This window comes from Rhipicephalus sanguineus, chromosome 8, assembly GCF_013339695.2.
Source record: "Rhipicephalus sanguineus isolate Rsan-2018 chromosome 8, BIME_Rsan_1.4, whole genome shotgun sequence".
Classification (NCBI taxonomy): domain Eukaryota; kingdom Metazoa; phylum Arthropoda; class Arachnida; order Ixodida; family Ixodidae; genus Rhipicephalus; species Rhipicephalus sanguineus.
This window is the reverse complement of record NC_051183.1, coordinates 75,237,372-75,253,498: the sequence shown is the minus strand read 5'-3', so window position 1 is coordinate 75,253,498 and position 16,127 is coordinate 75,237,372. Positions and strand designations below refer to the sequence as shown.

Sequence of the window (16,127 nt, the reverse complement as noted above, 5' to 3'; positions counted from 1 at the left end):
TACATACATACATACATACATACATACATACATAGATAGATAGATAGATAGATAGATAGATAGATAGATAGATAGATAGATAGATAGATAGATAGATAGATAGATAGATAGATAGATAGATAGATAGATAGATAGATAGATAGAAACGCTCAATGTGCCTTTGGTTCGCTAAGAAATTCTACGAAATTGAAAGCGAACACATGTCGAAATTGAAACAGACTTGTTGACAATTTAATCACTGGATTGATCTTGAATGAAGACATCGCTGGTGCTACAGCAGCGGGCAGCCAACAGTCGCCTTCACTCAATCGGCGCCATTAATGCGGGAGGTGATCGTTATGTGCACGGATTTGCGCCCCATCTGCTTAGTACTAGTGGGTGAAACATTGCGTTTAAGGGATGCGGACAGAAGAAGAAACGATGAAACACAGAAGGGCTTAGAGTGTTACATAGTTCCTTCTTGTGTCCGTGTCCCTTATGCGCAACTTTTTTACGTAATAATGTTAGACGAGCAGGCCCAAATAGCAGCTCTGGTGAATCAGTACTAGCTGGCTGCACGTGGCGTTCCCTTAGATGGCGCGGAAACATTACGATTAGTTGCGGAAACATAAACTAAACATTAGCTGCACTCGCTTCTCAAAACTGCCTTGAGCACTGACTAACATCAACTTTGACTTCAAGGAGTTCGTGAGAGAGGAAAAGGAAACCTTTATGCCATAGAAACTTATATACATGCGCGCGCACACACGCACACACACACACACACACACACACACACACACACACACACACACACACACACACACACACACACACACACACACACACACACACACACACACACACACGAGTGCGGTGGGTACAGTAGTGGCGGCAGCATCAGCATCTGTGACGTAACCGGTGTAGTTTATGATTACATTAACGATCGTACTGGTTATTGTCGCATAGTGCGATGTCCACCACCGTCACGACATTTGGCCACCATGAATTAAAAATCTTTTCTTGCATCGCATATTTTTCGCGCATACAGTCGTACCCGCACATATCGAACTCGCAAAATATAAAGGCGGAAGTTAGTTCAATATATTCGACAATTTGATATACAACTTTTAATGAGGTTGCATTTTAGGTGCGAATTTAGGTTCGCAAGCTGGCTTCACGGCACTGCTTATTGATAATGTAAAGAAGACGATTTCAGGGGCAATACGCAGCTTTTTCTGTGCGTTTTGTATTTTCCGTGGTTTGTAGTTGGGGGTGCGGGGTCAGATGCAGAGGCGGATTATGCGCGAGCAAATACGGTATCGACGCAAATAGTGCCTCAAAATTGTCATGCGCAGATGGGCGTACTCGTCGGGTGCCAGAAGCATCTGCTCTGCTTGGCCCAAATGCCGGCCTTGGTTTTCAACCTCTCACTCAGCGTGCTTCTTGGGATGCTGTACGCAGTGGCGACGTAACGCTTCTTTTGAGCAAATTCGACTGTGTTGATTACCGTCAGTTTTGTGGAGAAGACCAGGTTCTTCTGTTTTACGGCGGCCATCGCGTTTACAAAACGAGCGGGGATGCGAACGGCGACCCCGCACGACGGGCAGGCGGCTTAAGGGGTACTGACATGAATATTTTTACTTGTTTGTTTTTCGTCAAATGAAAGGTCGAGCCTTCAGGAGTCTAGAAAAGGTAGAGCTAAGCGCGAGTGCGCCATGAAAAAGTAATTGCAGTATGTTTTTAAAAGCTAGGTTCGGTTCCTACTGTACCCTGACGTCACAACACGCTAGGGGCTTCTCATCACGTGCTCGCGCAATATATAGTGACGTTTCCAAGGCCGCTCCGTACCGTGGTGACGCACAAGCGGCCATTTTGGAAGTTTTGATGCACAAGCGGCCATCTTGGAAGTTGTGGTACCTAACGTCATCACAACTTGCCATACAGCTACAGTGTACTAGAAGTCGGCTGGAGAGATGCTGGAGAGATGTCGGCTGCCTCTCGGGGAGGCAGCCAACATCTCTCCAGCCAGCGCTGCAATCATAGCGGCAGCGTGTTTCCTTTGTATTTCTTAACGAGAAAAGCGAATGCGTGTGGACAGAATTCCGACCGTATGGATAGCAAGCACTTATAATTACACAATCCGCTAAAATTACCCGCAACGCCCGCCTAGCGTAGCCGCGAAACTTGTAAAACCGCATAACCTTTCAAGAGGAAATGCTAGTGGCGCCATCACTCGGAGGCAACATGAGGTGCCTCAGTCGACGCATGTGTCTGAGCCCACAACCCTTATTCTAGTACACTGTAATACTGCTGCGTGAAGTCACCAGAATTTGTACTGTAGCCTGACGTCAAGCTAGTGTCGACGTCAGTAGGTGCGCCATGGAAAAATTGACTTCAATATCAAATAAAAATATCTTATCAGCATTTGCTGAGCTTAACACTTGCTCAGAGCCGTCTCTGCATACAGGAGATTTGTGTGGCAGAGTAAACTCGCCTTCGAAAAAAGGTGTCAGTGCCCCTTTAAGGACGAGAAATCATGAGGGCAGAAAGCACGTGATGGCAAGCGGTAGTTTCTAGTCGCTCCACACAGCGTCCTCCTAATCACGCCGCTAGGTCTCCCAAATGAGTGCGGGAAAGTCCTCTTCCCTGAGGAAAATAGCAAATTTTGTGAGGGGAAGCCAACATCTTGGAGCGTTGCATTGCCCGATGTTCGATATATGAAGTGTCCCGCAGTTTTTGTTCGATATAGCCGTATATTTTCCTATCCGTAGACGTCAAAGCATTGCCGTGATAGAACTTAGTTCGATATAAAGGATAATTCGATCTACCTGAGTTCGATATAGGCGGGTTCGACTGAACGCTTGACGCAGCCGTCACGGAAACACGTGGTACGCTCGCGCAAACACCACCAATTGGCGGCGTTATGACGTTTAAATGCAAAGACATACCATGTGCAGGGTAGTACTGCGACGCTTCTTTTGGCGGTTGGCTATGGTGGTTATGGCGGCAGCTTCCAAAATCAGAGGAACCTGTTTCAAATCCCAGGAGTATCACCGTGTATTGTTTCTTGTGGAAATAAGAGACGGTCTAAATTCCTTTGATGTCTAAAAAATTCATGTTCATCAAGACTTGCGCATGGTGGGCGCTGCTGACGAAGCATACAATGAAAAGTGTTACTTCGGATCGTGGCTGCCGATATGTATTGCAGTCACACCCGACTATATCGAAATCGGGTAAACAGAATTATTCTTGATAACGAACTATTTTCGACCACGACAATGCTTTGACGTCAATGCATAGAAAAATTTTACAGCTACATCGAACAAAAACAGCCGGAACACTTCATATATCGAACATCGGGTAGTGCGAAACACCCGCATAAGTTGGCTTTTCCTCACGGAAAGGGGCCTTCCTGCACGCACATTTGGGATAGTGTGGGGTGTGATTAGCAGGACGCCGCGCAGGCCGAGTAGAAACTACCACTTGGCACCCCGCGCTTTCTACCACGATTCCTCGCCGTCGCGTTCGTCGGACCGTCGTGCGCAATGGTAGAAGCCGTCTGGCCTAAGACAGTGGATATAACTATCATGAGTGCGACAGACCCCTGCTGAGTAGACGTTTGGCGAGTCTCAGCCCAAATGAGCGCAGTGGTTGAATTTCGATGCGTTTCAATACGAGTGAAACCGATGGAGTGGAACTATGGTGAGTTAGAGTAAGCCCAGCTTATTTTAATTTGGTGCATGTGGGTATGGGAAGTCTAGATGAGTAGAACTCACTTCTATTCAGAACTTTAGACTATTCAGTCTGGCGTCCCACAAGAATCCGTCCTTGGGCCCCTTTTCTTTTTGTTATGTATTAATGATCTTGTCGCTAACCTATCCGCAAAAGTCAGGCTTTACGCTGACGACTGCGTGTTATATGAAAAAATAACAACGGAAGAAGACCAGCTTAGGTTAAACGGGGATTTTAATAAGGCAGTTGATTGGTGTAGGCAATGGCAAATGTGCAATAATATTGAAGAGACAGTACACATGCGGGTAACATTAAAAAGAAGCCACTAATATATTGATATGACACAGAAGACTTTCTTTGGTGGAAAGTTACGCATCATAAATACTTAGGCCTTCACATAACAAGCGATCTTTCGTGGTCAAAACACCTTGACTCAGTGCTAGCAAACTGCCACCGTAAGTTGTTCTTTCTAAACGCGTATTAAAATCATCCACGCCAACAATACGTCTGTTGGCATATAAAACACTGGTCCGCCCCGTTTTAGAATATGCCGTAATTATACGGGACCCGTTCACTAAAACCGATATTGCAAAACAGGAAAGCGCACAAAAAAAAAAAAAAAACAAGGAAAAAGCTGTTAGATTCATCTACAATACGTATGGCCGCACTCCAGTGACTGACCTAATGTCTCAAACGGCCTACCTGCCATAACTAATCGAAATCGCGCATGTCGTCGAAAATTCTTTTTTCAACTAATAAAAGGTCAGCACAACATCGACACGTCTCACATTCTCACATATTCAACAGGTTACGCTACAAGGCACAGATACTCACTAGATGTAACCCCATTCACTAAACGTGTCAACTCTTTCAAGTATTTCTATTTTATTAGGACGATAGTAGATTACAACAAACTGCCCGATAAAGCTATGACACAGGATGCGCTATCGCAACTTGAATCCCACCTTCAGTTGATTTTTTTTTTTGGTCTGGCTGAGATTGTTTGAGCGTTTCTTTTTTTTTTTTTTACTCGTGCTAACTGACTGTCTGCTTGATTTGAAGATTGGAGTAACGTCACTTGCCTTTTTGCTTTGTTCTTTAAAGCTGGCTGAAGAAACTAATTTATTCTTTTTTCCTTCGTTATTCTTGTTTTATGCACCTACATATGTACTAGGCTGCCAAGATCTTGCATAATATCGCAGTATCTATAAACCTGGAGACACACAAAGAGGGTTCAGCTTAAATTGAGGAAGACGCAGCGAGCGATGGAAAGGAAAATGATAGGCGTAACCTTAAGAGACAGGAAGAGAGCAGAGTGGGTCAGGGAACAAACGGGAGTTAAGGATATGATAGTTGAAATCAAGAAGAATAAATCGATATGGGCCGGACACGTAGCACGTTGGCAGGATAACCGGTGGTCATTAAGGGTAACTGACTGGATTCCAAGAGAGGGCAAACGCGTGAGGGGGAGACAGAAAATTAGGTGGGTAGATGAGATTAAGAAGTTTGTAGGTGTAACGTGGCAGCAGAAAGCACAGGACCGGGTTGATTGGCGGAACATGGGAGAATCCTTTGCCCTGCAGTGGGCGTAGACAGGCTGATGATGATGATATGTACCACGCTGCCAAGACCTTGCATAAGATCGCAGTATCTATAAAAAAAAACTTCATGAATTTTATGAATCTTAGCCGGAGTGAGCCAGGCTGAGAAAATACTTAGCGAGCTTGAGTGAACCCAGTTGAGCTGAATATCTATGCGTTTGATTTCGAGTAATGACGGCTGAGTAGAACATTAGTGAGCTTGAGTGAGCGCAGCTGAGCGGAATTTTGGTTCGTTTGAAAACGAGTGAGCCCGGCTGAGAATACCTTTTGTGAGTTTAAGTGAGCCAGGCTGAGCTGACTTTTGTTGAGTCTGAGTGTGCCAGGCTCAGTAGGACCTTAGTGAGCTTGAGTGCCTGGCTGAGCAGAAACGTAGCGCATCTGGATCCGAGTAAGCCTGGGTGAGTAGAATTTTCGCGCTTATGAGTTGGAGTGTGCCCGGGTAAACAATATTTCGAACTTGAACTGGATTTCAATTTTAACTGCCGAAAAGATACAAGAAGCGATACATGCATGAGATACTGCATCAACTTAGTTTCGATGGATACATTAAAAATTACAGATGCATATATAAGAGCGAAGTAACAGAGATATTTAGGTATTTCGGTTAGTTTCAACGCGAGTATGCTGAACTGAGAAGAATTTTCGTGAGACTTTATCTGAGACAAGTTGAGCGGAAATCCAATAAGAGCAGTTCCGAACGAGACAAAGCGAAAGATATACTTTTTGAGCGAGGTGAAGTTCGCTTTATTTTGCCGACACATTGCTACATGACAGGGCAGCAAGTCCCTAAAAAATGTGTACCTATAGAAAAGACAGTGTAAGGTGAACTGTGAGACACCGGTATGTTTGCATTGACACTTTTATTTTGACATATATGCTGAAATCTGTCTTCAATTATAGTGGAGGTGTCCAAAATCTCGGTTATAAAGAGCGTCTTTCAGAAGGATCAATCTTCAGCTCCACCATGTTTCTTCTGTTAGGCCTCATGACGTGTCCGTCACAAGATTTTGACACGGGGCTGCACGGAAGAACTGACCACACTGAAGCTAATAAAGAGTGTTATTAAATAGAGTTCATGTTCTGGCGTTATACTTAACATGACACTCAAAACATTTTTCAAATAGCACAGTAAGATTAAAGCTTCTTTGTTACTTTTTGCCACACGCGGAAAGGCAACGACGAAGGTGGTGGTGGTAATAGGTAGGAGGTGGTGTCCAAAATATGGCGTCCGTGACATGTTTCAGTCTTCAATCCTGCTTCCGGCGCAGAAAGTCAGAAAAAAAAAGAAAAAAAAGTTCCTTTCGAAATCTGTCGTGTACTTTTATAGGTTTTCAGGTAAATTTACGGCTGAACTTGAAGCCCGACAGAGAGCATGTCATATTCTTGTTCATTACATAACATTGATCCGACATGCCGTCACTACACCGTATTTCATGGTCTACAGATCGGATCATCGAGGTGCAATGAACATTGCGAGTGTGCAGGCGGATCTACTGAGGCCGTGGTCAGGTGTCGGTAGAACTGGAAGATCAAGCACACGACAAGGTAATTGAAGTCATGCTGACTTAAAGGCCGCAGTGCGATTGTGTAGCTTTAATTTGTGTACTGAAGTACGTAGCAAAATAACATCTGTGTAGCTTGAACAGGTCAATGACTGGCAATGAGAAAATATCAATGATCTTGGAGAAGAATATCTCCGGACGTCTACATTTTAGGAACTCTCGATAAAGTCAAGGTGAAAGGGAGGGTGAAAACAATGCGACGGTACTTGGAAAGTAATGAGAGCAGATGACTTCTTATGACAACGCACTCGTCAGGGTACAGTTTGTGATAACGCAGTCCACGATGACAAGCAACTCACAAAGATATCTGAAAATGAGTTGATGCCAAGGACAAATTTGGATACCACCGGTACTGTCACTTCCCATCAATCCATTAAAATCCGGTACAGGAATGATTGTTCAGCCAGTGCAGGTCACACGCCTACAAACATCAATACATCGCAGTCTTTTTGTGTAACCATACCTGCTATAAGAAAGCAGTAAAATTCTGGTGCTCTACAAGCGAGATTGACGACATGATTATGAAGCAAGCCAGAATGAAGGGACTCCGGATTTGTTCTGACCACTGGGATTTCGTTAACCTCCGCCTTAAATTTAAGTAATAGGGCGTTTCTGCATTTAGCCCCAACATGCACAGTCGCCGTCGCCGGCAGTCGAACCCGTGTCTTCGTTCTTTACGGCGAAATGGTATATCGAAAACACTTTCCACTGCAAAAGACCCATGTGTCTTGTACCATAATCCTATTTATCGCCCGCGTTGGTATGGAAACATACCGGTTTTCACATAGGAACTGGGTAATTGTGTGCACACTAGATTTTTCAATGCGAATACACAGATCACGTTTCCCGTATCAGCCGTATAATCTCGCAATTCTCTCAACGAAACGTTGATTGACGGGAGCGCAAACGATTCGATGCAAGCTGCGAATGAAAAGGCAAGCGTCGCCGCACCATGCGAACATCGACAAAGCCATGCAGGATCTGCAGAATGCAGTGTTGTCAACAAATTGTGAAGGAACGAACAAAGGCTTGCGCCGCAGCAGCAGCGACAGCATGAATGTGCAGTGCGCTGTGGCAGTTTCGTGCGGTTAACCCAGAACGAATCGTACCTCGTGTTGTTGCTGCTTCTTTAGCTTCTGGCATGCCTGCGTCAGCGTGGCACAGCCCAAAAAAATATCTGGGTGTGAGTATGCGTCAACAAGGCCAACACGTACGCCGAACACAAAAAAATACAGGCCTGGGGACAAGGAGCCGACGGCAAGTGTCGATCTCCGCATTAGAAACAAACAAAAAAAAGCACCAACGCCCAGAGCTAGGTTGATGTACAGCCATATGTAAACGAAACGCGAACGGGAAAATTAAAACAAGCGCAGCGAACCAAAGAAAAGCTTGCCATCTCGGCGATACATTATGTTGAACGTAATGCGATGTACACCAAACCTGGATGCTACTTGTTCTGGTTGTATTTTTCTGTGCTTTTGTTAGAGAATACGAATGCAGCGAATCATCCGTTATAGTGAATTAAATGTAGAATATTACTTGATTACTTCTTAGCACAATACAAAAAGTAACAATGGACGAAACGCATGCGGCAGACACAAGCGCTTTTGTCTGTGTCATTTTTTTTTTCGACCCTTGTTAAAGTTTACAGCGCTAAGAAGAAATCATGGACTACCAACTTGCCCGAACATGGGCACTATTAAATGGGATAGTACAGTGCCATTTATAGAGTGTAACAAAGTTACGTTTATAACGAATTTTCAGACACAGCGAGAACATTTTTACGAGAGATGCGACTTCTTTACGAAAAAGTTTGACTGTACGTCGAGAAAGAGAAAAGAAGTTTGCTGGACAACTCCTCATCACTTCAAGTCGGTATCTAACTCTGAACTTACCTTCTTTTTATTAACTGTGTAGCGAGACTGACCTGATTTTTAGTGAAACGAGCGACGTATCGTTTACGCACACAGTTACTTACGATGGCCGTGTTGTTTCGGCTTGGGAAATTCTAAGATTACCTGTCCCGTTCATCTTTCAATTGCTTATGGCTTGTACATCAGATCAGCCAGACCTCTATGACCACCCCTAAAGTGAAGCAGTGAGCCCGTCCCGCTGACGACGGGAGTGAGATACTGTGATTGTCCAAAGAGACTTGGTTCACGAACAGTGCGCAAAACTCAATTATATAAGATCGATCCTGGAATGGAATTGCATATTCCGATTAAAATTACCCGTTCTATCGAAACAATAATTCATAGACTTCGTCTAGGCAGTTCCTACACTAAGAGCTTCCTATATACGATAAGAAAAACTAACGCACATGTGAAGAGGCAGAAGAAGCCATAGATCACCTTCTTCTACATTGTAAATATTACGCTGTACTCCGTAAAAAAATTTAAAAAAGCCTAAATAGATTGGATACACGGCCCCTGTCACTAGCAAAAGTTTTGGGTCCGTGGTAAACATAAACTTCAAAACATCACTGCACGCGCACTAGTGCAGTTTTTAGAAGAGTCAGGAATATCCGAAAGATACTTATTCACATTAACAATTATTGTTCACATCGCTAATTATTGCCAGATACTTCTGGTGACATCTTTCGCGTTGTTTCTCGTGCTTCATGACAGCTGTGTTTGAAGTGAGGGCAAGTGCCAAGTGGTTGTTGTGTGATCACCTTCTGTGAAGAACTGTAAGATGAACTGTTCTGTAAAGCGCGAACGTTTCGTGTGTTTGTTGTGTGTGAACATTGTTGTTGGCGCGTGGACGTTATTTATGACGTGTGAACATTGCTTTTGTGAATGGGCATTTCTCGTGCCTGAATTTCGCATTACTTTATTGTTATGGATAACTTCGTGACGCAAATTATTACGTAACAGAAGAGGAGTAGCCGGAGCTATATTCAGGCAACAACCTCTCCTTAAACACATTTAATAAAACAACAACAACAACAACAAAACAAGAAACGCCTACCGGAGGTACGGGATGTTCTGAATACAGGCACCTAATAAAGAATTAGAGCTGGTGCCATGGTATCTAACTTGTCCTATCGAATACACCAAAGACCCGACTTGACGCAATTTCAAAAAAAAAAAAAACAACTAAAGTTTAAGAACTTCACTCTCAAATTGCTTAAAAAAACAACATGATCTCTCTGCCAACCACTTTCGACTCCAAAACAGTCCCCCTCCCCCTCCTCCTCCGAATTATTATAACAGACTCGCATAATCCGGAGAGATTAGGATGTGCAGCTGATTTGCATAAACTTAGGTTTCATGGGTGGTCAGAAAGTTCTGGGTGATCTTTGTTCATAGCGTAGCTGTTAGTTTACATAGGCCGGGTTAATGAGTCATGCACATTAATGGCGAAGTGGTTATTAGCTTTGCTAACAACAAAAAACGAAAGTCAGACACATTACTTACCTTTATTCAAAACGAACAATTTCACCGACGTACGATGAACACACTCTTAACAACGCTATTCAAATGGACACAAATTCTGCTGCACAAATCATAGCTAACGCTTATAATTCCATGTAATGTTTTGTATAACGTGTCATAACAAGATTAGTTATTACTAGTGTTTTCATGGCAACCCTCTGCAAGAAAAAAACTAAATGCAGCTTTGAACACTCGAGCACTCAACGTCTTGCCAGTAGTCCGTCCCAGAGTTTTGGGGTCAACATGCCTTCAAATAACGCAATGTAAAAAAAATTCACGTTAGTACGTGTTCCTTTGAAGGAATCCTGAAACAATTTTGTTGCTTGTGTGCAAATGCAGTGAGCCGGTATAGGTTATTTCAATAAAAAGTAAGCCGGTACAGTTAGGTCATTCTGACCATGACGACCGAGACTGATGCGCTATGCTTAAAACACTTCGGGTAAAACATTATCACCCACGTCCAAGAAGAACAGAAAAGATTACATTAACGGTGATTCCAGTGGCTCAACTCCATATATTTTCAGTCACGTATGACAAGTATAAGGAGAAAACGCGAGTATGCCACTAGTATGAACAATAACGTTGACCAACCATCTCGAATCGCCGGGAATGTTTTGAACGTGCTCCTGCATTACTATTAGAGAAGAAAAATCATTGAGCATGGGTATTCCTCTGGTGCCAACACTTCGACCAGAGGTCTTCTGTCAAGGCAGCGACTTCAAGGCAGTTGCAGCCTTCAAGAAGACAAGACGGCTTGTCGAAACGTTGGCAACAGAGACATCCCCCTGCTCAATGATTTTTCGCCGCCTAAAGCCTCCAACTTCTCCTGAACTTTTGCCTTCTTTGGATTTACATTGCTATTAGTTGTATAGCAATATCAATGCATACCAAAACGTTTAGCGAAGCAGGCTTGACATATGGGAGTCCAAAAGTGAATTTAAGTTAATAATAGTTGGGGCTTTACGTCCCAAAGGTAGGATATCATTACGACGAACGCCGTAGTGGAGGGCGCCGGAAATTTCGACCACCTTGAGTTCTTTAACGTATGCCTAAATCATCTAGGCACATGGACCTCTAGCTTTTCAGCACGCATGGAAAATGCTGCCGCCACGGCCGTGATTTGATCCCGCGACCTTCTCGTCAGCAGTAGAGGACCATAATAAATTTAATTTAAGAAAGAATGAAAATGTTCGTACATTGGTTTGAGCTCTCGCACTACCTCGACAAAGGCTAACTTTTTCCTCTCTTTCTCTTTCTTCGCCATCTTTCAAGCTCCTCCTCCACCCTGTCCCCATGTGTAGGGTAGCAAACCGGTTGTCCTAAACTGGTTAACCTCCCTGCCTTTCCTTCTCTACTATTTCTTATCTCATGGAGACCGTGCTGACTCACCGTGACAGCTCGGAATACGCGCCTGGCGCGCATCAGGTTGGACGCGATTCTGGACGAGCCGTCATCGCCGACGACCACCCTACCCTCTTCTTGGTCGACGTAGACGGTGCCACCGCCGGCTGCGGCACCCGTGGAGAGCCTGCCGCCCAACAGGGAGCGCCTGCCTCGGTTCCTGGCGTCAGCGTCGGTGGCGGTGCCTGGCGTTGTCGCGTCGCCGCCGCCATCCGCTATACGAGGAGACCGAAGTGCACATCGAAGTTAATCGAGCATGTCTTTAAAGCTAAATCAGGAGCTACGTAATTGCGCACCGCTCACAGGAAGAGGACACAAGTGATTGATTTATGATTGTTGGGAATTCCCGTCCCAAAACCGCGATATGATCTTGAGGGACACCGTAGTGGAGGGCTCCGCAAATTTTGACCATATGGTGTCCTCTAACGTGCACCTGAATCTAAGTACAGGGGCGTCAAGCGTGCATTTCGCCTAAATGGAAATGCGGCCGCCACTGCACAGACTCAAGCGTAAGTGTACAAGTGCTCAAACCAACAGGTGCAGCTCTGTCCTCGTCCTCAAGCGGTTCGCAAAAACGTAGCAATTAATAGATGCCAACTAGCCCAAACGAAGTGCCTTCCTAAATCAGGGGGTTTTACATGGTGTAACTGAATTAAGTGCACTGCAGACGAAGACGAAGATGGGACACGACAAGACGAGCGCTTTCCGACAAACAAGGTTTTGCGCACCAAAAAAACACAGATTGGCTACGATGAACGCCGACGCCGCTATGCTCGACTAACTGAGGTTTCCTCTCGTGCATGGAAATGTAAGTACACCGGTGTTTTTTGTCTTTTTCTGCGATCGAAATGCGGCCGCCGTAAACGGCAACCAAACTCGCGTCCTCTTGAACAGCGCGACCTTTTAGCCTCTAGGCTGCCACTCTGGTTGCGAGCATGCCGTGCTGAAACAATTCAGTGGATACTGTGGACTTTTGCACGGAATGACCATTAGGGAGGGCCGCCTAGATATCTTCAACAGCGCCGGTGCGGCGGTACAGTTAAATGACATATTTGCCGCTAAAAAGGACACGAGAACGAAGGACAGGTACCTAGACAGGACAATACGAGCGCATCTGCGTTCCTTTCTTTCGCTCTCGTGTCTTTTTTTTTTAGCGGCAAACATTCCATACAGCCAGAACCAAAGAGGCCAAGAGCAGCTTCTCCTGGGATAGAGATAAGCATTGTGCAAACTGACGGACGGGCGGATGTGTACAGTTCTTTTCGCAATGGAGAACTAGCACTGCTGTTCGCAGTAAATGAAACGCAAACTGAAGAGCCATTTACCATATGGTGGGAAACACGCTAAGGTACACGAGTGACCAGAAATATAAAAAACACCGGACTATCGCTGTCTTTCTAGTGCACTGGAGTACAGTCCTTCCTGTGCTCCTATTTCCTTAATGGCCTTATCTCGATAACGCTTCTCGTGCTTCTCTAAACGGTGCTTCTTTTGCACTGTAAGAAGCGCATGTCATGTGAAGCAGTGCACTGCGCGTAGAGCAGCAACCATAAAGGTGCTGTGCGCCGTTAGCTCTTGTACTTTCTTTTTTGCAATGAGACAAGAAAGAGAAACCCCCCAAATTAAGGCAAAAAAAGTCAACAAGCCCGGCAACATGCAAAGATACGACTCTTACCAGCGTCGGTCGTCCCGTAACCTTCGGTGAGCCCGGCGTCACCACCGGATTGCTGCTGCTTGCGTAACCGGTGCGACGCGAGAAGTCTGTTCGCCACCTGTTACACAAAAGCAAGCAAACAAAAAACCAACGAAAACAATGAGATTAATGGAATGAAACGAATCAGTCAACATCGCAAGGCGTTCGTCAGACCACCAAAAACATGGCAGATTCCTCTGTCACAGCAATCGGTATAACACGAAAGTGAAACGTGTCTTCACAGACGTAGTTGAGCGTTTGTTGTGCATTCTTTCGCCCCAAGCGCGAAGGGATGAATGCTACAGCATCAAATTGTAATGTTACGCGAAGAACGGCAAGCCGCTAGAAACTTGCAACGCGCTGCTCAAGCAGAAAGGACGCGCGGAACGAACATACACAGGATGAGCGCGAAGTGTCACAGTTAATGTAACTTATTTCTGTGTGAGCAGCGCGCTCCTTTCGCAAAAGCGGCCGCTGCAGTGAGCGAGGTGACCTTCGTGCTCTCAACGGAAACTTGCAGGCAGAGCGCAAGACGTACAAACCACCGAGATCACGAGATAAGCGCCCGCACGAGCGACCATGCCCTGTCGAGGCGCGTGCTAATCCGAGTGGGGGACGACTTTTAAAGCGCGCTCTTCTTCTTCGAGCCCTTCGCGCCATCTCGCTAGTGATAACGAAAACACGCTGTACCGCCGATCTCTAAATACCGCCACTGGCAAATGGTGTACATAAATAGCTCGCCGTTAGCATAGCACAGAACATGCCGTCTGTGGCGGAGTCGTTTCGCGCTGCGCAATGGCGATCGAGATGTCGTAAGTTCGACTCCCGGTGACGGAACTTTTTCTTATAGTTTTTTCTTTGCCATATGTTAGTCTTTGTATTTTACAACGTCATATCCGTGACGGAAATGCGTCAATGGAGCCATGGTGGACCCCGGCATAAAACACTTTCGTGTTAAGAAGAAAAAGAAAACCCTAAAACCCCCCAAATTCTCGTTCGCTAAACGCACCCTTCAGAGGAAAAACAAGCAAAAGGTCGTTTTGAAGTATGTTTTCAAGGCTGCTACCGTACGATGTACCTCGCTCATAGATGTGCTGACTTCAGGCTGCTCCGATTTGGAGATCTGCCTCTGCATTTCAATTCCACCTACATCTGTGAGCCTGCAAGTGAGAGAGAAAATAAAGTACACAACTGTAGATCCTAATTAGATATCGTGCGGATCAAGCACATCGCGCCTGCTGAACAGATAATCGAGGTTGCTGTCTTTCTCGCATGGCTAGCACAAAGAATGGACGCCAAATAATGGAAATGCAGTACGTTGCGTTGGCATTCTCGGAAAATTGGGGTACGGGCCAGGGATCACACACTCGACCAATCGTTAAGTGTGGGCAACATGTCCTCTGAGATGAACAGTGCAGACCTGCCAAGGAGAGGGACACAAAATTGGTAATAGCCTGCAAAATCATCCCAAAGTGTGTGTGTGTGTGTGTGTGTGTGTGTGTGTGTGTGTGTGTGTGTGTGTGTGTGTGTGTGTGTGTGTGTGTGTGTGTGTGTGTGTGTGTGTGTGTGTGTGTGTGTGTGTGTGTGTGTGTGTGTGTAGGGGGGTATTTTGGCAGAATAGTTGTGGTTGCCGACTTGGCGTTCTTCAAGACGTCCTCGGAGCATGTGTGGCTGTGCCGATGTCCAGTCTGGTGACACTTTGCCAGGAGCACATGGCCGTCTGAAGCATAATCCCGGCTAAGAGGATAACCTAGCTGAGTGATGGAGTTGACAATTGGTACGGCTTATCCTATTGGACTTGCATTTCTATGTGACTAGACCAACTGCAAATTTCGCGTAAAAACTGCTAAAGAAACCAGCGAAATGACGTTCTTGGACGCTTCCCGGGAGATTTCCTTGTGAATCGTACGACCGTACAAAGGGGTCAATATCCGTACATTCTACTGGTAATCCGAGAGACATGGCGAGTCTGTCAACGCTAACGCCGTCAAATCACGGAGGCCATGCCCTAGATGCAGCAGCTAATGCGGGGTTCGACACCCGAACCGCGAAGGCGGCGCCACAGAAGCAAGCTGGAACTGCTTCTCTAAATCTCCAACGATAGAGTCGTACCCGTACCTGTGGTTGAAGTCGTCCCAGCGTCCGTAGCACAGGTCTAGCCCTCCGAGGAAGGCGAACTTCTGGTCGATGACCACCAGCTTCTCGTGGTGAGCCCAGAGGAGGATGCCACCAGTTACGTGGTCTGGGTGCCTCAGGATCTGCAACGGGAGCCATAACCAGGATTCATCAGAGGCGGGGCGCGCAGGAAATAAATCAGGGAGGGAGATACCGAGGCAAGCGAAAGAACTAACTACGTAACGACAATTGCGAATTTTCATGCACACTGCATTTGTGACATTAAAAGCATGCTAATGAACTTTCGTGGAATCGTTCTTGGTTGCACCCATGACGGCAAGCATTGGGACTGTTGGATACTGAAGTATGGGATACATGTGCAAACGTTTTCACGTTTCTGAAACCCCATAGAGCTCCTTCTGTAGTTGACATAGACATAAACTCCGTGTTACACAGGTGCGCTTGACGTCCGATTTATCTTATAGGTAAGTGTTAGTCACGTTATAACACGAACCGGCCCGAAACATTCGTATCTGGCCTACCACACTACTATGGGAGTGACAAGGCACCGCATCTGGTTCTGTAGGTGTTACACAGTCGGTCG

General features: G+C 45.6%; 1 protein-coding gene across 1 annotated transcript in view; it reads right to left on the bottom strand.

Annotated features, from left to right (window-relative positions):
- LOC119403327 (phospholipase D1) overlaps window positions 1–16,127 on the bottom strand; it is a 260,367-nt gene that overhangs the window by 6,935 nt on the left and 237,305 nt on the right. The window contains exons 11-15 of the mRNA XM_037670270.2: window positions 15,527–15,666; window positions 14,487–14,568; window positions 13,391–13,487; window positions 11,704–11,930; window positions 7,987–8,022 (exon numbers count right to left, since the gene is read on the bottom strand). Coding sequence (XP_037526198.2) covers window positions 7,987–8,022; window positions 11,704–11,930; window positions 13,391–13,487; window positions 14,487–14,568; window positions 15,527–15,666 — 582 coding nt within the window. The remainder of the gene's footprint in view (window positions 1–7,986; window positions 8,023–11,703; window positions 11,931–13,390; window positions 13,488–14,486; window positions 14,569–15,526; window positions 15,667–16,127) is intronic.